At 41.7% G+C, this 23,106-nt stretch overlaps 3 protein-coding genes across 5 annotated transcripts; all 3 read left to right on the forward strand.

Moving 5' to 3' along the window:
- Positions 1 to 327: 327 nt before the first annotated feature.
- On the forward strand, positions 328 to 6,388 carry LOC101161304 (ras-related protein Rab-8A). The gene is made up of 8 exons (XM_004068360.5): positions 328 to 571; positions 944 to 1,004; positions 1,270 to 1,330; positions 1,811 to 1,888; positions 1,991 to 2,080; positions 2,239 to 2,304; positions 2,822 to 2,872; positions 4,968 to 6,388. The coding sequence occupies exons 1-8, from the start codon at positions 448 to 450 to the stop codon at positions 5,055 to 5,057; spliced, it is 621 nt and encodes a 206-aa protein (XP_004068408.1). The 5' UTR covers positions 328 to 447; the 3' UTR covers positions 5,058 to 6,388.
- A 1,650-nt stretch (positions 6,389 to 8,038) lies between these two features.
- On the forward strand, positions 8,039 to 14,451 carry hsh2d (hematopoietic SH2 domain containing). 2 transcript variants are annotated; one of them, XM_078946341.1, is made up of 6 exons: positions 8,039 to 8,125; positions 8,530 to 8,667; positions 9,713 to 9,802; positions 9,877 to 10,042; positions 10,938 to 11,192; positions 11,364 to 11,812. In XM_078946341.1, exons 2-6 carry the CDS (start codon positions 8,555 to 8,557, stop codon positions 11,700 to 11,702), a joined length of 963 nt encoding a protein of 320 aa, XP_078802467.1. In that variant the 5' UTR covers positions 8,039 to 8,125; positions 8,530 to 8,554; the 3' UTR covers positions 11,703 to 11,812. The 2 variants fall into 2 exon arrangements, with proteins under 2 accessions (XP_078802467.1, XP_004068482.2); XM_004068434.4 differs by lacking the exon at positions 11,364 to 11,812 and adding an exon at positions 12,659 to 14,451 and having other exon boundaries at positions 8,054 to 8,125.
- Positions 14,452 to 16,169: 1,718 nt separating this feature from the next.
- On the forward strand, positions 16,170 to 21,641 carry tax1bp3 (Tax1 (human T-cell leukemia virus type I) binding protein 3). 2 transcript variants are annotated; one of them, XM_004068361.4, is made up of 4 exons: positions 16,170 to 16,379; positions 17,799 to 17,918; positions 20,627 to 20,704; positions 20,806 to 21,641. In XM_004068361.4, the coding sequence occupies exons 1-4, from the start codon at positions 16,341 to 16,343 to the stop codon at positions 21,097 to 21,099; spliced, it is 531 nt and encodes a 176-aa protein (XP_004068409.1). In that variant the 5' UTR covers positions 16,170 to 16,340; the 3' UTR covers positions 21,100 to 21,641. The 2 variants fall into 2 exon arrangements, with proteins under 2 accessions (XP_004068409.1, XP_078802468.1); XM_078946342.1 differs by lacking the exons at positions 16,170 to 16,379; positions 17,799 to 17,918 and adding an exon at positions 18,208 to 18,305.
- The last annotated feature ends 1,465 nt before the right edge of the window (positions 21,642 to 23,106 follow it).

Below are 23,106 nucleotides of genomic sequence, written 5' to 3' on the forward strand. Positions count from 1 at the left end.
GTGGCTTTAGCTTGTTTGTAATGTTGAAATAAATAGAAAAACATATTGTGGTAATTATTTTTTTCCACATCACCTAAATTTATTCAGGTGTATAACGTTTATTTAATGAAAGTAGGGGAGGTAATCACCGGTGGGACTCTGAGGAAGAGTAATTAACGTGCTGTGTAGTCAAAATCTTTTTTTTTAGCCACATAACGATAGTGCCACCACCGTGTTGTTTGAACAAAAGCAAGCTGGGTTGGTTCTGAAATGAACGAATCTTTTAGGAGTTCCTGTCGGGCGACCCGGGTGTACAAAAAGAACACACCCCGGAGGGAGCGCTGGACTTCCGCAGCCACGACGACAGAGGACATTGGCAGTTGCGTCAGCCAATCGGCGGCTCGGGATCGGTGACGTCAGCGCATCCGCCACAGGCGGGATTTCCGCGGTAGTTGGTCGCTTAATAACATGGCGAAGACTTACGATTACCTGTTTAAACTACTTCTAATCGGCGACTCGGGCGTCGGGAAGACCTGCGTGCTTTTCAGATTTGCTGATGACGCCTTTAACTCAACGTTTATTTCCACTATAGGTGGGTGAAATTTGCGTTCGAGGGACTATTTTCTTCCTGAAAAGCGGAGGCAGACGTTCCTGTCAGGCTAAGTTGTGGCTAACTTTGACGGCTAGCATTCATTCTAATTAGAGACTGATCAGGAAATGAACTGCCGGGTGGGGACAGTGAGGCTTAGAAGCGCTACAACTGACATATTAAGCAACTTAAACACTTTAAAAGTTTCCAAATCGATGTGTTGTGTGAATTATTCGTGATATAAGTTAAAACAGCCCAAAAGTTGCCATCCTGTTGTGTTAAAAAAGCTCCTCAGTTTGTCTGAAAACCTCTCAGATATTTATAATCTTCAAGAAATGACTTGTTTTTGTTTGCTTACTCTTTTTCCCCTCCCAGGCATAGACTTCAAAATCAGAACAATAGATTTAAACGGCAAGAAGATCAAACTACAGATATGGTGAGATGCCCCCTGCAGAATCAATCAATCAATCAATCAATCAATCAATCAATCAATCACTGATACCAATAGACAGATAATTGATTAAAAAATGTTTATAATCTCAGCAAACTCGTTCAAGCAATATTTTGATATATATATTTTTATATTTACACTGCAAAAACAGCTTCACATTTGATTTGTTTTAGTGAAAACACTCCCAACACCAAAGCAAAGCTGTGGAAAGAGCTGTAATAAATGTTATGTGTGGATCTGTGTCCCACAGGGACACGGCGGGACAGGAGCGCTTCAGGACCATCACAACAGCCTACTACAGAGGAGCCATGGTAACCAAAAACACTCAGTGTCCACCTTCATCTCAGCTGTGAGGAGCTAAGCCTGAATTCCTGCCTGAGCCCCACCCCACATTGTTGAGGATGTTAATGCCGAGCACACCCCAGGTGTCTTATTCTGAAAATACTGATGGGGAAGGACGGACCAAAGAAGTTATTGGTTGAAGACTATGAAGCATCCAACCATTGTTTTCCTGTTTTCTTTCTTTTTTATAGGATCTTCCGCCATTTTTTGCTGCTTGACTCCTACAAGTTTTCAGCTATTTGTTGTTGTGCTGTTTTCACTTTATTGATGGTCAACTTTGATCCTTTCTTTCTCTCTTTTTCCCCCAATTATTACCCTTGAAGTGTCATTTTCATTCAGCAACACAGCAGAAATGCAGCTCCTCCTAGTTGCAAATCAAATCTGTTATTGTGCCGTATTTTAGCGAGAAACGGCTTTGCCGGTCTAACGGCTTCTGCCTAAATCCACAGGGCATCATGTTGGTGTACGACATAACAAACGAGAAGTCCTTCGAGAATATCAAAAACTGGATACGGAATATAGAAGAGGTGAAGCACCTTTCGTGTTTTTTTTATTTTATTTTTTTATTATTGAAAAAGTTGACGACAAATCGTGACTTCCTGTTGATCCAAGCATGTATTTTTCTGCAGCACGCCTCAGCGGACGTGGAGAGAATGGTCCTCGGTAACAAATGTGACGTCAATGACAGGAGACAGGTGTCCAAAGAAAGAGGAGAGCAGGTGAAAACGGGATCATTACAGTTCCAGTCCTCAGATGGCAAATTGTGTATTTCCAACGTTTGGAGAGTAAAGTTTAGCGCTGCAGACGTGTGATGCAGACGCAGCTGGTGTCGCGTGTTTCATGATCGCTAATCATTACGGTGTTTTTACGCCGTCAGCTGGCGCTGGAGTACGGCATCAAATTCATGGAGACGAGCGCAAAGGCCAACATCAACGTGGAGAACGTGAGTCTTTCTGTTTGTTTTATTGCTTTTTATTTTTCAGTTTTTCATATTTATCTGACTTTTGATCTGCCGGTGTTCTAGAGCTGCAGTTTATTTATACCTATAAGTCATCCCCAAATAAATCCACGTAATTCCATTTTCCCTCTTTCTTCTAGTTACGTAAAGCCACAGACAGAAACAGCAGCGCTTTTTAAAAAAAATAATGACTTGAAGAGATGTTTCTTCAAACGGGAAGGCGCAGTTTCTGGTCAGAGAAATAAAAAAACTAGTTGAGCTGCAAGAATACTGAGCGTTAAAACTCATAACCACATTCTTAATGACAAGACAAAGTTAAGGACGACCCGAGAGGCCAAACGGTTGGGTTTGGAGAGCCACGGCGGATTCTTTGGCCTCGTCATTCCTCAGCAGAATAATAAGATCTTGTGGTTTCGGTGCTTTTGTTTGTCACGGACAGACGTCTCGTGGAGAAACCGAGAAGCTTGGCTGTCGCTAAGCATTTCTACGTTTTGCTCCGCAGGCGTTCTTAACCCTCGCCAGAGACATCAAAGCAAAGATGGACAAGAAACTGGTAAGGAAAAAGAAGCCCGATCACACACGATGACTAAATAAGTGTATTCGGGATGTCCGGATCTGAAATCAGGCACAGTTTCCCACTCGATCCAAAACCAGTGCTGTATGTAGGGATTGGAAATTTATTCTGCTCTCCACAATATTATCAGCAAGCCTATTACACCATGAAGGGATCACAACGTCTTAGCGCTCTGAAGCGCCGCAGAACACGGCAGGAGGCACACAAAAGAGTACAAGTCCAAGATTTGTCTCTGTTGGTTTGTCTTGGTGCAAACAACAACCTGCAAAGGTATTTCAAAAATAAACATGTTTAATTCTTTTTAATGAGAGTTAAACAGAGAGACGACAGTGAGGCGGCTGCCAAGGGACCGTCTGCAAAGTGCAAAAGAAGACATCCGTAATTTCTCAACCCAAATGTTCACATAGATACAAGTTGGTCATGAATCTGCGTCATCCGATTCATGCTACAATGAACATTGTGACAGGAAAGTTTTTACGGAGATAAAATGATTCTAAAGCTTCAGTCTCCAAATTTTCTCACGACTTACTATCACATGTTTACGGGTTAATAGTTAAACTATTTTTACTCTATTTTTTTTCCAGCTACTTGACAGAAGTCTGTTAAAGTGTCACATCAATCATCTTCTGATCCGTTTTCTTTTTCTTTTTGAACTTCTCCTGTCTGATCAAACAGATCAGAGCTGAAGGCCTCTTGTGTTGGACGTATTTTAGCGTTACAACAGGGGGGGTTATGATTCTTAGGACACACGAGGTGTATATTTGAATAAACCCCTTTTGGATTTGAAGCTAAATTTCATTTGTATTGATTTTTTTGTGTGTTCGTTTTGTTTTACTGGGCAGAAGAATCGCAAAACAGCAGGAAGCTGGAAGTTTGTCATCATTGCTGTCAGGTGTAGATGTTAGTCAAAAGGAAAGGGGCGGGGCCTGTCCACACACACACTCAAGTGTTGGAAACTTTTCCTCTGTTTTCGTGCCGTTTTTAGTCAAAACCTAAAAGAAACATGTCTTCATTTAGGACATAGTTTCTGCAGAGCAGCAGGAGTTTGTTAGAAACTCACCTCTGAGTTGTGGGCAAAGTGTTTGCGCGGAGCAACCCCGCCCCCCTTTCCCCTCTCTATTGCTGAGAGATTTGTGTTTACACTCTCTCCCACGAGCTCACAGCCCCTCACACCCCCAAGCCAACGTTACAGGACAACAAAAATGGCATCAATATCATAGCTACAGCTTCGATCTGTTTATCTGACAGTGGATGCATCAGAATGGGGCGGGGCAGGGACCTTGTAGCCCCGCCCAGCATATTTTCTGTCAGGAAAACAGCATTTTTTTTTACATTTTTGGTCTGCTCCCGATTCACAATTTGAATAAAGAAAAAGTCAGAAATGCCATTTGCATCTTCATTAGTCTCATCTGTGTCCTCCATCACGAGAGAAACGTTAGAAACACCATTTTCATCACAGTGGGTCTTAAAATAATAAAATAAGGTGAATAAAGTAAAAATAGGGGAAACCATGGATCTGTTTTTCTCAAAGTTGTTCATTTCTGTATTGGCAGATAGTCAAACTCAAAGAATCAGATTGTGGGAACAATCCCAGGCAGTGTCCGAATTCCCGCCCTAAATACAAAAAAACTATATTGTGCAGCTCTATGTAGAGCCCTGGATTTTAAAAGCAGTTCAGACGCCACGCTCACTACTTCATATATTTTTTTATGACATCAATTTCACAAAATTAAAATCTAATTAATATGAATGTTTTGCGACGATTTTGTATGAGTCCACTGTCTTCTGAAGAGAAAAACGTTGATGGTTTATTAAAAAAATGCATTTCAATACATTTTTTTGGGTAAAAAAAATGTTCAGACGCAATGCATTGTGGTCTATATTCGCCGAGCATCGATGCACAGGGGGAAACTTCTAGGGCTCTGGATTCTGTAATTGTGGATTCAGACAGCACTAGAAAATGGTGAACATATAGTGAGTAGAGAAGGAATTGGAACACGGCCCTAGTTTTTCTACACGCGTGTGCGGACTGACATGAAGGTTTCTGGGTTAACCGGCTTTCTACGTCTTACAGGAGGGAAACAACCCGCAGGGCAGCAACCAGGGGGTGAAGATAACAGAACAGCCCAAGAAGAGCAGTTTCTTTCGCTGCGTCCTCCTGTAAGCGGACCGGAGCGCCAGCATCCACCGCCGCCTTAACTCCGCCCCCCGCTGGACAGAACTGGACAGAGCACGCTCTGATTGCTCTCTGACTTCTCGTCTTCCTCCCGCCGATCTTATTTAGGAAAAAAGCAGTGTTTTCCCTCTCGTCCTTCAGCACCTGTGGATTTTTACCCGCTGTGGGTTCGGTTTCGGACCCGCGGCCTCGACTTGAATCTTGATGTTTTTATTCTGGTGGCGAGCGGAGAGCGATCAAACGTTTTCTACCTGCACCCTCAGGCCTTTGTTTGTCTTGTCTTTTCCTACTCGGTGAGGCTTTATTTCTATTTTCATCAACAATCTTCCACCTGGTTTGCACTGACGGTTTGTTTTTCGCGTGGCGTGAAACCATCGTATGAACAGTGGTTCCCGTCTTTCCACGGTTTACATGTTCCCTCTCTCTCCTGGTGCTGAAGCGGTTTGTCTCTTCCTTTCTCTGCAAGTATTCATGCTTTTGCAGAACCGCGTGGGACTGAAAAGCTTCAAAGATTTGACATAAAAATCAGGATGAAGGAGAAGAGCGATTCGGGACGCAGCAGTTCTCCAGAACCGGGGGGACGGGTCCGCTATAAAGGAATCAGCGATGAAGATGAGGTTCTCAACCGTTTAGGACGGAGCTGTGCTTAAAGTGCCCTTTGTGTTCTCGTTGTTGATGCACTTTTTCTTCTTTCGTTTACTTTTGATTTATTGACGGTTTGTTTCAAAGATTACTGATGGACCTGCAGGAAACATCGGAACGCTGAGACTTCTGGTGAACATCCCAAAATCCTTCCACAACATTCCCCGTCACAGATTGACTCCCAGTCGCCTCCTTCCAGATTTTTTCCATGGTTTTGATGCACTGCAGCAGCTGATTGTCTCCAACTATGCATTCTGGGTAAAAAGGCTTTTGCACATGTGACCAAACGAGCGACTTGAGCTCAGCTCAGAGGGAAAGGAGGAGAAGAAATGGGGTTCAAACAACTCGCGTTGGTTTCTTTGGGAGCCAATCATCTCTCAGGTTGAAGAGGAGAGAGTCTTAAATGACATTTTCTAAATCTGGTGAAATATTTTTGTCCCTTGGACTCAGATTTCCGCAGAGAAACATCCCAGCAAACTTCTTTCTGCTTAACTCGCAGCTTTGGTGTCTATTCAGCCAAACCGTTTGATTTGTATTCAGGCAGTGGACTTCAGATGGAAGAAATGCTTCAATTGTAAATAAGATCTACAAATATTGTACTGTAACCTCTGAAATCTATACATCTACACTTTTTGTAGATATGTATGAGTGATGATTTATTAAAGATTCTTACTGATTGTTTTTCTCCGTTTCTTTTTTTACCAGTCAGAGCTACAGTTTTCAGGATCGTCGTCGGTTTGACTTTTTATGAAAATCTACTTTAGTTTACATCCTCGCTGGTGGAAAACGGCACATTTACGAAGCGTTTTAGCTCTGTTAACCTCCAGGAAACCTTGTTTCATTTGCATGAAGGAAGCTGGTTTAGCTTGTTTGTGGATCAGAACACAAAGCTCACACAGCCACTTTGTACATTGTGTGCATTTTCCACGGATGAAATTCCAGTCTTTCGTGATCCATGCGTGTTATATTAAGTGTTTCTTATGTTCGTATCAGCGCAGATGTCCGTTGATGGGAATTCAGTTGTGAGCTGTTCAAAATTTTGGGTCAGTTTTATGTAGTTCATACGCAATTATTGCATAAATCTTAGACACTTGGTTTTTGTGAGATGCATCCGCACATTTGTGTCTTTCCACGAATGACTAACGGACTTTTCACGCATGAACCACCGATGTATAACTTTCCGATCACATATACGGCGCACAGATGGTAAAATGACGTCACTGACGCATAATCGTAATAAATTACATAGAAATCACGGTTCATGTTCTACGTTGATTTACGTGTTCTTTACGCAGTTTATTCTATTTCTGTGGTTTTAACGGGGTTTATTTTTGACACATCTGTGAAATTTTTTACATCAAGTAAAGTTTTCTCACTTTTTTCCACATATATTGACATATAATCAATTTGCTCAACTGTGGGAAAAGGATGCTGAGCTTTTTTCCTTCCAGTTTTATAACACAATCATAGATCACATGGTTTGTCTTTAACTGGTGGCAAACATCAATAAAAATTCAAAATTGTCCAGCTGTTTTTTTCTTAAATGCATGTGATTCATCCGTCCTGCTGCATTTCCTGCAGTTTTGAGTTACAAAGGAGTGTGCAGCTCTGCAGAGTGCTTTCAGTTCTGCTTTGTGAAATGCAAATGTCATCCTGGCAGTAGAATGACTGAGAACTTCCCTCAGCCGAAGCTCTTGTTTCTGGGGAACTCTTGTGCAAGTTTTAGGCCTCATCCAAAAGGCAAAAACTTCCTACGCCTGATTTTATAAAACATGCAACAAATACAGAAAAACTAACCATATTAAGAATGCATGTAGCGGAGGAAGAGGATGTGTTTTGGATCAGTCGCTCTTCTGCAAATGAACTGACGACGTTCACACAGTCTGTGCTGCATTTATCCGATGTCACTCCAGGTAAAAATGCAGCATGAATAGCTTTGGCTTCCTCTAAACTTGCAGGGATTCAGTCCAACCAACTAGATTTTTCTTCCGTTTTCTCAGAAAACCAAACTAAACTTTCAAAAGGCGGAAAAAACAAACGGGATTGGATGTCTGGACAAATATAAAAACGTAAGAATGGAGTTTTTAAATCTGTCTTGAGCAAATAATTTAGCCTTTAAGTGGTTTAAATTGGATCTTTCTTGAGTCACGACTGAATTTTCATTGTTGGATTGTAATGGATCCAATACCAGCACTGAGATTTTCCTAAGTTAAAAATGAAACTTCCCCGCTTCGTTATCTAAGCGCTGATAAAGTGGAAAAACACTTGACCTTTATGTGTTTTCCTCAAGTGATAATATGTCACTTTACAGTCCCTGCTTTAATTTAGTTTAGAGTTTAGGCTCCGCCTCCAGGCAGGTGTTGTCAGGTAAATGTGCTCTGTGGGGTCATTTTATCAGCAAGCTGCCCGACGAGGTGAGTAACTTCTGCTTCTTGCCTGTTTGGATTTAAACATGAATTTAGCATAAACTGTCGCTGATATTGAATTCAGGTGTTCAGACCATGAAAGTTAAGAAAACTGGATTTGAACCGATGGAATTTCTGTCCGTCTGTGAAACAGAACTGTAGCAGAAATAAGGTCAAACGTTGAGTCTTTGCAAAAAAAGGTTTATGTGAAATCAACAGTTTTGTGGTTCAGACGTGAAACCTTTTGTTGAGAAGCTTCTAGAAAAGAAACAAAAAAAAAGGAACAGAGGAAGAGTGAGCTCCAGACTTCACAGCAAGAGGACCTCACCTGGAAGAGGAACAGTCCACGCTGAACGTGACTGTGAGTCGCCCAGGTGTCCGTCATGCATCTTTTTTTTGTCCTTCTGAACCAGGATCAAATGAGCCGTTCCCACGGCGATGGAGGGGAACCAGCAGCACGATGCTTCAAACTGGTTCATGAAGAACCAGCTCCAGAGTGTGATCAGGGACGGCGTCGTCCCGGAGTGGTTCCATGGGATCATTTCCAGGAAGTAAGTATACGTCAGGGTTAATGGCTGTGGAAGTGTGCATTATCAGAGATTAACGTGCTTTGAGTTAATTTCTGATAATGCACACTTCCTCGGCCATGAACCCGCTCACACCACGGTCACTTACAAAAGAAATAAATATTTAACTAGTTTTCCGTCCTTTATTCTTGTTATTTCTTCGGTTTGGGTCGCTTTTTTCACCAAATCAGACTACGTATTTGTCCGGTGGTGCGGCCCTCGAGTGCAGCGGCAAAGGAAAGCGACACATCTATGCCGATGATCACGATGTATTTAATAAAGCATCAGTTCAGAGAGACAGTTTCCCTCTTACCGCTTGTTTTTGTCCAGATGATGAAGGTAAAGGTTGTTTTAAAGAAGCCGGTGCAGTGATACAGAAATTTTAAGCTATGTGACCGGAACTTCTTTTTTAGACATGCGGTTATCACTGTGCGTTATCACTTTTTAACGCACACCCAGCAGCCAATCAGAATCGACTATTCACCCGGACCATGGTATAAAAAGTTTTGAATCCCAACTTTTGTCTTTACTCGTCCACACACAAACATCCATGCATAATGTCTGAATTAAAACCTTAGTTTAATTATTACCCATAGTTCTGTGCGATTAAAGGAACAGAACATTAGTTCTGCCCATCTGATGCTATTAAGTGAACAACAGCTAAACTTCAAGTTTGCCGTAGCTCCTAATTTTAACATATCTCCCACAATTCCTTGCAGAACAAGTCATTGACACTGTTTTTCTCTCCTCCGCGTTCAAAGTTTTTGATTCCATCCTGGTTTTGTGAACAAAACATTTGTAGTTTTAGTCAGATGAAGTGCTTAGTTTATGTATTTATTGCTCATGTACTTCTGGGTCGTCATTGTTAATGTCAGTCCAAATGGTCCAGACTTGTTCCTATTTCGTCTCTTTGAGTTCCAAAGTCTGGCTTCCGTGTGATTACGGTGACAGAAAACGGATGCAGTAACCGGCGTTTGCTCGTTAAGGTCAATGTGTGACCCGAGGCCTTTGTCTGTGGGGATTTGTGCAGGAAGGCAGAGGAACTGCTGAGCTCCAAGCCGGCGGGCTACTTCCTCATCAGAGTCAGTGAGAGCAGGATCGGCTACACGCTGTCTATTCGGTGAGTGCGCTTCCTTTCGGGGCGGCGGGCCCCACGTCCCGCCCGCCTGCCTCATTCCAGTGTCGGCTTCTCAGCGTCGTGGACCGCTGCAGTCATTTCATGATCGACGTGCTGGAGGACGGACAGTACATCATCTTGGGGGAGAACAGGAGTCATCGGCTCCTGCAGGACCTCGTGGACTACCATCGTAGGCATCCCATCATGCCGTTCGATCAGGTCCTCACTGTTCCCTGTGCACAGGTGAGGAGCTGAGCTGGTTGTCCTTCAAAATGGTCCCAGCACATTTATGAGAACATCACTGACTATATCTGAGGATTTGGGCCAGTTCCCATGGCAACCAGGAGCGAGCTTGTTGGAAGGCCACCCACCACAAATGAAAGCGGGCTCCACAAATCTGTCAAATGTTCTGAATGTGAGACCACCTACCTTTGTGGAGGCACCTACCTGGTTGGTTTATAACTAGAATAACTTTATAAAAACAAAGGATTATCTGGAACATGTTAAAAAAAATGGCAGCAGAGCAAGAATGGATTTTCTGACAAGGAGAAGGACTGAGTAATAGCTCTTTATTTCTGTAAAGAAGTCATGGGATTTTGTTTTTCACTTCCTGGTTGGAACACGAGGAACTCTGTCCAGTTCTCATTTACAGTCAATGGAAAACATCCATTTTAATGTCTCATATTTCCAAAATTTTGAATAATTCTTTTAAGTCCCTGGCAGGTTGGGGGGGGGGGGGGGGGCACGTACGTTTGCTGTGACGGCTCCAAACCTATGGAATCAGTTGCCACCGGCAATCAGAGGGATAACGCACAAGGAGAGTTTTAAATAGAATTGTTCCTCCATTTCAGCGCTTTAGCATCTTCTTTGTCCTGGCTTTAATCTATTTTAAATTGGTTTCATGGTTTTTATTCTTTTCTGTTTATGTCTCTATGATGTTTAATTTGGTTTTATGCTTTAAATTCTTGTATGTTTTGTTCTCCGTGTGTACAGCCCTTTGGGTCTCCTTGGCTGGTGTTGGAAGGTGCTTTATTCATAAATAATTGATGATGATGATGATGATGATGATCATACACCCACAACAAATACTTCAACTCTTTTTTTTCTGTTATTCTCCTTCTTTTCTGTCTTCCTCAAGTCCTCAGCTAGCTCTACAGACTACGCAGAACTGCTGTTTCCCCAGAAAGGCCGAGTTCCTGAACCCACCGTGCCCCAGAAGAGTGACCCCCTTTTCACCCAGAGTCCCCCGGATTTAAAGAAAGAGGGGCCCCCTGCTCTTCCTTATCGAACTCAAACTCCCAGCAGCTCTGGGCCCCCAGTGGCCCCAGGCAACAAGCTTTACCCGAATCTGGAAACGAGCCTTCCCGATGTCCACTCTCCACCATCAACAACGGTAAAATTCACTATTATTTCTATTGTGAATTTTAATATAATCATATTTTATGTTTGTTTTTGGAATTATCAAAAGACTGACGCTGTGAAACCCAAACATGGAGCTGTTTCTATTGATTTAAAGAGATAAAATTTCTACTTGATCTAATTCTGTTAATTTGTTTTATTACAGCATCATAATTTGTCGGTTTTAGGATTCATGGTAGAGCCCTTCATTGGGGACATGGATGTAACCACTGCTATGTCAAAAATTAAAGCCACAAGTGGCATGTTATGGCCCCCCAGGCGCTACCCTCATCTGCCCGTACCGCCCTCTTTTTACCCGCCCTCACTGGCTGAGAGGCTGCTACACACCCCTCACTCTCCCCGCCTACCCCAGCCTCCCTGGTTCGGGCTGCATGTGACATATAAAAAAAATGTTTTTCAAAAAAGACGGCTTATGTGTTGTTGTATCTCCATAGCAACCATTATGTTTTTTTTTCGTCTGGGGGTGACAAACAGATCTATGTAATTTTTAGAAGAATCAGCAAAAGTAAACTTTTCGAATTTCCTTGGCAACAGAGGTTTTTTGTTAACCCCGCCCCCCATTCCTAATATGTTCATGCTGTATGTGACATATTAAAGTTCCACAATATTCCGGAAAAAATATTCGAGCAAAAGCGGAACGCAACTTTAGTGAGCTAAACTCTGACACACTTTGAAACCCCAGCATCTTCCCATTGATGCTCAGGGAGTTAGGAGGTGACCGATGGAAACTTTTAGGAGGAGTTTACTAAAGGAGACCCGAGGTCAGAGGTCAATAAAACTTTGGCTGTGGTTTTAAAATCAACTTTTTTTAATCTCCAACTAACTTTTGAGGTTTTATTTTTGGAGATCTGGGCTGTGTCCGAATTCCTTCACTACTCACTATATCTGGCGTTCGCTGTGTTGCAGTGCCGTCCGGGACTGCAATTTCCAAAAACCAGTGACCTAGAAATTTCCCAGAAGCCTCTGCGAAAATCCAGTGTGCATGGATGCTCACTAGATTGGCAAATATAGACCACAATAGTCGGAAAACAAAAAAAGGATTTAAATGTATTTTTTAAAAATAAACCATCAACTTTTTTATCTTCAGAAGACAGTGGACTCATAAATAATCGTCTCATAACATTCATATCAATTAGATTTTAACTTTGTAAAATCGATGACGTAGTGAGCGTGGTGTTGCTTTTATAATTCAGGGCACTACTTTGTGCTGCACTATGTAGTTTTTTAGTAGTTAGGGGTTAGGGCAGGAATTTGGACACAGCCTGGTCGATTTTGTGGCTTTTCTTAAAAGGAAGTTGTATATGTTGTGTTATGCTCATTAAATATGAGGTGACACTCCTTTTCTATATAAACCTGTGCTGTTCCTGATGTGACGATCACTATGTGGTTTGCTGCAGAAATGACATTTAACATGTTCCCATAAATGTTCTGTGACCAAAGACCAGGAAGAGATTCGTAGCCGATGCCCCTCCAGCGAAGCCCCCCCCCGTTCAAAACCAGCCCTGCGTCCGGACGGTCTCTGCACCTCAGAGTTCCTGCACGCCGCCGGCCTGGGAGCAAGCGCACGCCAACGTCCACTCTGGGAGGAACCACGAAGTGAGGCTGTCTGTGGTCACCAACCTGAAGAACCTGAAGAAGAAATTCCAAAAAATGAGGAATCCGGCTGCAGAGGCAAACCCGGACGCCGCGCATGAGTATCAGGAGATTGCAGACGCACATCTCTACTCAGAAGTGACTTTATTAGAGGATGAGCTGCCTCCAGAATATAATTCACCGCCACCTTTTGCCCCAGGTTTCTGATCCTTGGGGGTCCAGATGCCCCCCAACACAGATTGTGTCCATTTTTCTCTGAAAAGCAAGCTGGAAGCCTCCCGTTTAGTTTTCTGGGCCGCTGTCGTCTAAACCGGCCATCAAATGGCACGTAGAAGCTAACAATAGAAGTCCATGCAGCAGCTGCTTCACGCATCCCTCACACTCAGCCCTGCATGCTCTGTGCAAATCTGGAACTGGTGAAACGGGTAAACAAAGATTTATAGCCAATGAATGTTGTCACAAAGCTCCCTTCCTTTCGGTGCTCTTCCCCAACCCTGTGTGTTCAGCAGTAAACCATAGATATGTTGTGAATGTAGGGGTTTGGGAAAGCGCTGAATGGATCATGACTGAGTAAAGCTGACATGAGACTCAAAGTAAAACACTGTTTTTCTATTTCTAAAGGGAAAATGTGCTCACTGATGTTATCCCACATGTACTGGAAGTGTATGTCTACTATGTGACTTTATTTTAAAAAGTCAAAAAGCTGTTCCCATGTTTAGAAATCTGATTGATCCCATAATACTCAAACCGTGATCCTAACAGACAGATGTCTGCTCAGACTTGTTTTGACGGAAGCATTCTCTGTTAAGTGTCTGTGAAATGTATTTAAATCTTGACACGTCAATTGATTTTTGCCAAAGTTTCATCTCTTGGTATTCAAGTATTTTCCTTTTCAATATTTTGGTTATTAATTGTTGAATTAGTGGAGTTCTGCACCATCAAACACATGCAATACACCCATAAATGTTGACCTTTGCCCTCATCAGAGAGAATGAACCACATCAAAGAGGATTTCGGTTGTTAAAAGTTAAAGTTCATGACTGTACAAGAGAAAACAATGAAGCACGGTAAAGATTTATGGGAAGGATAGAAGAATAGATGCTTTTTTTTATCCCTGATGGCAAAAAATCCCAAACTTTCAAACACGGAGGTGGGTGAATCATGATTTGACTTTTTTGAATTAAATTTGTTTGTAACAGGAAGCAAAATTATAAAGAACAATAGTGTGTTAATAAAAACAACAATAATAAAACACAATACTACTAACATAACACTATATAATACTACATAATACTATAACACAAAACATGTTTAAAAGGCAGCAAAATTTTAGCTTATTGAGGGAAAAACTATACAATTACTATCAAGATGTGTATGAAACCCAAATCGTATCCATCCAACCGTTTACTTACTGTATCCCCTTCGGGGTCACGGGGTCGCAGAGTCTGACCTGGGCAAGGGGGGGGGGGGGGGGGGTACACCCTGAACAGGTTGCCAGCTTGTCGCAAGACTCTGTCATTTACCTAAATACTACAATAATTACAAAACGAAAACACAAACTATTCTAACATCATCCATCTGGCCGACATCCTTTTGCATACCGGGTGTAAAACTGTCAAAATAAAAGCCTGAAAGTCAAATGAATTTGTTGTAATGTCGTCTCAGGCCCAGAAAATGCTCCTCTTCTGATTCAGTCGACGCTTATGAAGTTAAATTGTTCACTTCTTCACATCACTTTAAGAGGAAGAACTTTATTATCCAGAGCGGAAGGAATCTCCAGGTTGACAGATCCAGCACTTGCTCTCAATGTCAACACAAATTCACCTGGGAAAATAAAAGTCACCACATCAAAGATAAAGTGGTTTTGAACACAACAAGGCTTGACGTCTTAGATCTCACCACCTTAGATGACACCTTTAAGATCAACTGCATCCAAAAATTCCTTACTAACCCAGATTCCTTGTGGAATTTTATTCCAAACTATTTCTTTTCTAAACTCGGTGGCCTCCCTGTTCTCCTCCAGTCTAATTATAACATTCAAAAGTTTCCCATTAAATTAGCACATTTTCTGAAGCAAATGCTTCTGGCCTGGTCTCTAATCTATAAACATGCCTTTTCTCCTCACAGCTTTCATTTCTGGAATAACACTAATATTTTATACAAAAATACATCTTTATTCTTCCCTTACTGGTTTAAAAAATAATAAACAATATGTAAATCAACTATTTGACTCAAGAGGGTGTTTAATATCCTACAATCAATTTTTAACTGCTCATAATATTCCAGTTACCTCCAAAGAATTAGCAAGAGTCATGGATGCTATTCCTGAAGGACTTAAAATGTTATTTAAAGGTCTTGTACACCCATGTATTACCCTCACGTTAAGTTTCTTTGTTTGAAACCAATTTTTGTAATTCCTGCTTTACTACGAGACCTTCAACAAATAAAAAAATAAGATCCCGGTTTCAGAAGGATATTACAACTGCACCACATGTGACCCACTATTGGAGAAAATTTGCCTCAGACATTGAGTGGAAGAAAGTTTGGACTTTGTCCTCCAAATATTTTATTTCAAATAAACCTTTGGGACTTTTGCTTTAATCTTCTTCACAGATGCTGCAGCCAAATCCTAACTACACATAGACATTGATAGAAGCGGCTCCTTTTGTAAATTAGACGCTGAAACAATCATACATCTATTCTGGAAATGCCCCCAAACAGCAGCTTTTTGGAAAGACTTCACCTCCTTTATACGATGTTAAATGTATAAAAAATGTGATCTGGTATACAAAGATATTTTGTTTGGTTAAAAATTCACTAGAAAAGGAAAACTACTTAATTAATATTTTAATAATTCTAGTCAAATGTCATATTTATAAGTGAAAATTTTCTACAAAAGGTCCTTATTCAAGCTTTTTATGATTGGGTTAAACCAATAATTATAAAATCTTCTTAACACCAAAGTTGGAAGAACTTGTGATATTTTTTTAAATGTACAGAATAGCAACTTACTGCTTTTACTACTCTTGTTTATACAAAAATACAAAAAATGTTTTTTTTGTTTTTTTGTTGTTCTTTTTTTTGCCTTTATGTTCCCCTGGCCTATTTTGTTTTTGTTACTTATTTTTCTATCGGTGTATTTTAAAGTTGACTCATTTGTGTTATGATCCTGTATATTTTCAATAAAGTTTATTGAAAAAATAAATAAATAAAAATAAACACAATAGAAAAGAATGGACAGACTAATAAATAAATAAATAAAAATTGGAAATTCAAAAGCGCGACGGTCAGCCCATCAAACCCCGCCCGTCTTGGCAGCCCCAAGTAAAAGAAACGAACAACCCCGGCAGCTCGTGGTGGGAGTGACCTCATCACGGAGGCCGTTAGTTTTCGTGTCGAGGCCTGCGAGAAACTCACGCAGGGAGCTTTCAAGAAAAGTTGTCCCGCGGAGGAAAACCGGCTTTTTTTTTTGATTCTTCGTCCGCATTTGCTGCTTCATCCTTTGCTTTTGGTGAACAACAGACTGACGATGTCGTTCGTCCCGGGACAACCTGTGACCGCTGTTGTGGTGAGAAGACGGACTGATTCATTGAACGCCTCTCTATTGTTTGGGACTTTCGCTAAAGTGGATACCGATGCGTACATTAAGCTAATGTCATGTCACGTAGAACCGTTTTAGTCATCTAAATATGACCTTCTAGTAGAATTGGACCAAGAAATCTGGTGTTTATGTTTCAATAATTAGTCACTTTTAAATTACGTGGCGCACAGTAAAACTAATATTTAATGGATTCTTATTTTATATATAAAAAGTAAGTTACCAAAGTAACTAAATAAGTTTAAATATGAAGTCGGATTGATTTTCTTTAGAAAGGGCGTTAACCTGGACGGAATGTGAATCAGTGTTCCCGGTCCGCAAATGCCTCATGGGGGATTCTAAAAGTTTGTTTTGTTTGTTTTGTGAAAAATACATTTTCCCAAAACGCATCAAAAACAGGAAAATTCGCGGAAGCGGGAACTGAGCCGAAGTTTCATCTGTGCGTAGGATTTATTTTTATTTTTATTTATTGTAAATCACGTCCCAGCTGTCATGAAGGGGTGGAGAGGCGAATGTCCTGGATGTACGTGAACGTTTCACGACACGGTGGATTTTACGGGGACAGATTTCAAAATATGGAAAACTTTATTGTCCACTTAGTTTGTAAAATAAGACGACCTTTTAGTCTAAGTATCAAATTCAGAGTTTACAATCTTGTGAAGAAACAAAAGTAATAATAAAGAACAAAGAAAAACGTTTTATCAAGGATTTAAAAATATAAATTCACCACTGGGTAAAATGACATCATCAGGGCCGTGATGAAGATTTTACTAGAAAAGAGCAGCAAAAAAACCCTTTTTTTCTTTTCTTTTATCTTTAGCAGAAATCTATTAATTCTAATACGAAAAAAAACAGGGCAGATTTTATTACAATGCAAAAAGGGCGAGTGTCTGTTCATCATCATCTTCAGTCTGTTTCTGACCAAATATGGAATATTATTTAATAAAATAAAATAAAAATCTATTTATTGTTTTACTAGACGGACAAAAAGTTTCAGGTATTCAGATGAAAAATGGTGGAAGATCCTTGAAACTCAGTGGATTTTATTGAAAAATATAATCACAATTTTAATTAAAAACCAAAACGAAGTTTTAATCAAGGATTCATATATTTCTGATTTTGAAAGTGTGTTGAAGAAAAATAAAATAAAGTTTCTTGAATTCTAATTTTGTTGAATACTCAGTTTAGAATATTTTTTAACCTTTATTTGTTTCATTAATATTTTTAAAGATAGAGGCTTTTTAGTGACATATGTTGATGTTTTTGTTTTCTGAATCTGGAAACAGATCTTTTTTTTTTTTTTTTCTTTAACTTTTGGCTCTAAATGTCAGTCATTCACCCAAATGGAGATGAATGAGTTTCCAACTATTCCCGGTTTCCTTTAAACAGGAAAGAATCGAGATCCAGAAGTTGTCTCAAGGACCAAACCTGGTTCTTGGCTTCTGCATCGGAGGAGGAATCGACCAGGATCCGGGACAGAACCCGTTTTCTGATGACAAAGCAGATAAAGTAAGAAAAGTGGATCTACAGGAAAAGGGACCTTTTCCGACTTCTGTTGCTGTAGAATGAAAAGAATCCTTGATAGCAGATTCAGGCGTGATGTGAAAAAGTTGATGTAATTCCTGAGGAGTTTCCAGAGGAATGTTTCTGTGGCGAGCCGTCGATGACAGACGGGCCTCGGCTCGTCGCCGCGCTCATGTTGTAACTCAGAGGTGGGCACTGAGGGTCGCATGTTTCCCAACACACCCTGCTCTGGCGTGTTCTGATTGGCTGGACACACCTGAACCAGGTAATCAGCCATGAGTAGAGCAAGACTGTCTGGAAATCATGCAGACACACCGGCCCTCGAGGCCTGGAATTGTTGTAACTGATCAAACTCTCAGGCTGCCTGCACAGGTAATCCCAAATATTTCAACACTCCTTAATTCTAATATAATCCCACTATGACCTCACTGGTTTAAAAAATGTAATGATGTTATCGTCTTACAGGCAAAACTTTAGAAAAAGTACAGTTTAGTCCCTAATGATGGTCTTATTTATGGCAGGTGCTCTTATTTTGGAAGAAAACGTCACTTTAGGTGTTAAAGTAACTTTTGGACAGTTACAAGTTTTTTTTGTTTCTCCAAAAATTTGATCGTCACTTTAGTCCAGTGTTCTCAAACCTTTTTTGAGCCACGGCACACTAACCTTTACAAAAATCTCCTTCTCCGGTGGGGCCCTGCGTTGGGTTCTCCCGGCGCGGCGGGGGGGCTGCTCTCCTGGTTGGGCTGGGGCGGCGCTCTCTTTCCCTCCGTGCCTCCCTGCTCTCTGGCTCTGGGGGCCTTGCGGCGGCCCTGCTGGCCCTGGCCTGGGTGGCGGGCTTGGTCGCCCGGGCGGCGGTTGTTCCCTGCCGGTTCCCGTGTGGCGTTGGGGGGATTCCGGCTGCCGCTGCTGCTGCGGTGGGGGTATTGGGGTGGGGATGGCTGGGCACTCTCCCTCCTTCTTTTCACGTTCCACCATCCATTTTAGAAGAACATAAACACTCACCTGAGCACTGGTGTTAGCTCACCTTTGCACTAACAGTTTGCATGATTGAATGACTGAAATATTTAACACTAGTTGGTTTTAAGGCATAAGTATGCGTGTGTGAACACTATCTGTTTTGTGTACATGTCGACAGGTGGACATTTTTGCAGCTAGCAGGTGTGTTTATAACATTTGAGTGTGTGTGTGGACGGGCCCCGCCCTTTTTTTACTGCATTTGAATCTTACCATAATGATTAACAACCAGTAAACTTGTTGCTTTATGCTGCTTCATGGTCTTACCCCCCTTCCCCTCCTAATATCACCCTCTTACCCACCCCCCTCCCCCCCTCTCTCTAACGTCCCTCTCTCTTCTTCCCCTCTTTCCTTTTCCGTCCGGTCCAACACCAAAGATTTTCAGACATGATTGAAATTAATAAAGTTTGGCCTCAATTACAAAAGATTAAGAAGATTAATAACCCCTCTTGTTAAAGTAAAATATGTCCAACACAAGAGGCCCTCAGCTCTCATCTGTCTGCCCAGCTGTTGGACAGGACAAGTTAAAAAAAAAAAAAAAAAAACAACTTTTACAAAAATACCGCGGCACACCAGCATCCAGAAATGAACTCATAGTCTGTATTGATCTACAGCTCCTTCACAATCTCACATGCATTTTTGTGATAATTGTGGCAGAAAAAGCTGGAAGTTGCAGCTGTTTTTTCTAAAAGATGTAGTAAAAGTTAAGTTAGAAGATTTAAAAACTGTTTGATGTGTGTTTGTTGTGGTTTCAGGACGTCAAAGGAAGACTCATTGTAGCGCTGAGACGCTGTCACTTTAACCCAATGCATCATGGGAGATGTAGTGCAAACAGCCGCCGAACGCAGACAGACTCTCTTCTCTGAGCTTCATTGTTTTGTTCACTTGTTCCACGGTCTGACACTGGATTCTGTGGAAAGCTACACCGCTAAAGACGAGCTTTAGCTGGTATTTTTGTTGGAACTGAGAGACTTTATGAGCAGAATCAGAACAAGGAAGTGAAGACTTTAACCACTTCTGATTGGTCAGACTGATGACATGTGATTAAGCCTCCAAGAATGATTGGTGGAGACAGTTAAAGGGGCGGGACTTTTCAGAAAACAGAGCTTTAGCTGCAGCTAAATCACGGCACCGTCATTCTTATCAAAATGTCTTTAATAGAATCAAATAAACAGAAAAAGTATTTTATGATCTTTCATATTCCTAACTTCTCAGTGTTTTATCAGGGCCTGTGTGGATGAACACAGAACTGATATCCTGGAGATGGAAATGTTTTTAGATTAGTGAATGAGGGCAATGTCCCACTCACACTAGTGTGCTGCAGCACACAGGTTGAAAACACTGCTATAGTCGACAATCTGCAGCATCACTGCAGGAAATGAAAATAACAGATTTTTTTTTTTAATGATGTTCAGGTCTTAATAAATGCAAATCCATTTTCAATTGAGTTATCTGGTTAAAGGAAAGTTGAAATAAAACTCTGAATATGATTTGGAAGATCATTAAGCGGCACGGCGGCCGCTTCTCTACACTGGTTTCAGGAGCATCTTTTCAAAAATAAAAGCCACAGGAGATGATCTAAACGATGAACACAAACCATGTTGTTGTCCTGAAAACGTCTGTCGTTCAGCTTCAATGATAGAAAATACTAAAAGTGTTTTTCTTTGTGTTGTTCACAGGGCATCTATGTGACCCGGGTCTCACCAGGAGGACCGGCAGATGTGGCGGGCTTAAAGATAGGCGACAAAATCATGCAGGTCTGCAGTTTGTTTCCACAGGATGGCGCTGTGTACCACCGTCCTGCCAAGCAGGCCCCGATGATGATGATGATGATGAAGGGCTGGTTTTGTTTTGGCAGGTGAACGGTTGGGATATGACCGTCGTGACTCATGACCAGGCTCGGAAAAAACTGACCAAGAAGAACGAGCACGTGGTCCGGCTGCTGGTCACCAGGAAGACCCTGGAGGAGGCGGTGAAGCAGTCCATGAGCAGACCCGGACCGAGCCCAGCACCGAGCCCGTTTGGTACGGCAGACACGACTGCGCTGCGGCCGCTTGGTGGTGACGGAGCCAAACCGCAGTCAGATCAGACGCTCTTTCAGTTCTGTTCAACGGGGGAAAAATGGGATGAAAGAAAGATGACCTTCAACTAACAAACTCCAACAAACCTTTTCAGAATAATCTTCTACATCAACCGTTTATGAAACACTAATTTTTGATAAACACTTCAAAGAAAACTTTTCAGGTTCATCAACACTGTAATAATAATAATGTAGTGTTTTATTGCAGAAGCTGGCAATAAAATGCAACGGAGAAGGAATCTGAAACATTTGACCAAAGGCTGAACAACATTTCTGTGTTTTCCTGTTAAACTTTACTTCAAGGCATCAATATTTACTACTTTTTTATGGGTAAAACTACTAAATAATGTTTCTAATTTTGTATCAATCATATTTTTTAGCTTTAAACAAAACTGTTGTTATATTCTGTTTGTTCTGTGAGGTCTCAGGAGTGGCCATTGCTGTTCTACTTTGTTAAAAAAAAAATCCGATTTTTTTTTTTGTTTGAAAACTTCTATAAAATCTGAATGTAAAAAAAGCTTCAAGAAAAACAATCAAATGGTTGATTTGTTTTCTGCAATTCTTGTTCTTCTTTGTCATATGGATTTATTCAAATAAACCGAGCTGAAAATCAAGACTCGTTTCTGGACCTTTTGCTGGGTTCAGAGGTCGTTGGGTTGTGTTCGGGGGCAGCGCGTCGACCTGCGGTGGAGGGGTCGGGTCTCATGTTTGTGCCTCCAGAGAACCGAACTCACCAAAAAGCTGCTCCTTCCCGCAGAAGTGATTCCGTGGAGTCATTTCTGCAGGTTCTCCCTCTCTGCTTCATGCTGGCGGTTATGAAATGATCAGCTGACATTTAAAGGGGAATAATCTATTCCATGACCTTCTGGGATTTGGAAATCCCTTCATCTTCTGAACACGCATCCTCAACGCAAACTCTGAAGAAGCTGTACACCGTATGAAACGCCTGGAAGATCCAATTAATTGATTTCAAATATAATGTTGCAGGTTTGTTTAATTTCGATGAGCTCTGAGAAAAGGCGACGTCCTTTAGAGTCACTTTCTGCCTCCAAACCCGCAGCTCCAAATCCACTTTCGAACATTTAATAATCACATCATGGGAGAGGCTTGACTTAGAGCGACGCTGAGCTAAAATCCCCCCTTTGAGGAATAATTGATGAGTGTGAGTGTGTCTTGGTGTGTGCATGTGTGTGTCTTTGTGTGTGCATGTGTGCGTCTTTGTGTGTGCATGTGTGTGCGTGTGGCACAGGGGAAGCACGCTCCATTCCACTTAACCGCACTCTGTAGTATGATGTTGTTGGACAAAAATGCGGTTGCACAAACAAAACTTGAGTTTGCGTTTAACAATGCCGCATCACCTCCACCATGCAGGTTGCTGGGTGACTAATGGACGGAGATGCGCCGCGTGTGGCCGTTTGGTTAACTTAAAGTTGGTCTCCGAACCCCTAAAGTGCCATGAACATGATGAAAACGGTTTAATAGGTGCTTATTTATGCATACAGTGATACGTTTACGTGGGGTGGGGGCTCACACCAGAACTGTTTGCTGAGAGGAAAAAAAACCCAAACACAATTTCTTCACACGAAAGAGCAACAGAAACGTTCTTTCCTCCCGAGGCGGGTGAATAATTGCACGTTCTGTGTTCTTCATACATGATCCATGCCTCCCACGTTATGGCAGGGTTTCCATGGTGATGCAATCTGTTCCCAGCACTCTGGTCCTACACCAGACTCTGGAACCAAAGGATGGAGCTTTGCCTCACATCCAGTCCATGGTCAACACAAAGAACCTGCTGTGCCCTCTGTGCTGCGTTTAAGTCCCTCCTAATGAAGAGCGTGACAGTCAGGGAGGTCCAACAGGGCTGACATCTAACATAAACAGACACGGAAACGCAAAAGTCCCACTCCCATCACCTTTTGATCTCTTTTCAAGGCCGTTTTTAGCCCAAATCCCCTCAAAAAACGGTTGTTTTCTAGGACATACTCTCTGCAGAGCGGCGGGAGTTCATTAAAAAGTCCACTCTGGGTTGTTGACCATTGGCACAGAGCAATCCAGCCCCCTCTTCCCCTCCCCGTGGCT

The sequence above is a fragment of the Oryzias latipes genome, chromosome 4 (genome assembly GCF_053564925.1).
Source record: "Oryzias latipes strain Hd-rR chromosome 4, Olatipes_Hd-rR_3.1".
NCBI lineage: Eukaryota > Metazoa > Chordata > Actinopteri > Beloniformes > Adrianichthyidae > Oryzias > Oryzias latipes.

What these genes read in the sequence shown, in the direction of transcription:
- LOC101161304 (XM_004068360.5), top strand. Translation starts at nt 448, where the DNA reads ATGGCGAAGACTTACGATTACCTGTTTAAACTACTTCTAATCGGCGAC. An exon ending in CCTACTACAGAGGAGCCATG is followed by an intron (nt 1,331 to 1,810) that starts GTAACCAAAAAC and finishes CTAAATCCACAG; the next exon opens with GGCATCATGTTGGTGTACGA. An exon ending in GGATACGGAATATAGAAGAG is followed by an intron (nt 1,889 to 1,990) that starts GTGAAGCACCTT and finishes ATTTTTCTGCAG; the next exon opens with CACGCCTCAGCGGACGTGGA.
- hsh2d (XM_004068434.4), top strand. Translation starts at nt 8,555, where the DNA reads ATGGAGGGGAACCAGCAGCACGATGCTTCAAACTGGTTCATGAAGAAC. An exon ending in GGCTACACGCTGTCTATTCG is followed by an intron (nt 9,803 to 9,876) that starts GTGAGTGCGCTT and finishes TCGGCTTCTCAG; the next exon opens with CGTCGTGGACCGCTGCAGTC. An exon ending in TCACTGTTCCCTGTGCACAG is followed by an intron (nt 10,043 to 10,937) that starts GTGAGGAGCTGA and finishes GTCTTCCTCAAG; the next exon opens with TCCTCAGCTAGCTCTACAGA.
- tax1bp3 (XM_004068361.4), top strand. Translation starts at nt 16,341, where the DNA reads ATGTCGTTCGTCCCGGGACAACCTGTGACCGCTGTTGTG. An exon ending in AACCTGTGACCGCTGTTGTG is followed by an intron (nt 16,380 to 17,798) that starts GTGAGAAGACGG and finishes TCCTTTAAACAG; the next exon opens with GAAAGAATCGAGATCCAGAA. An exon ending in TAGGCGACAAAATCATGCAG is followed by an intron (nt 20,705 to 20,805) that starts GTCTGCAGTTTG and finishes TTGTTTTGGCAG; the next exon opens with GTGAACGGTTGGGATATGAC.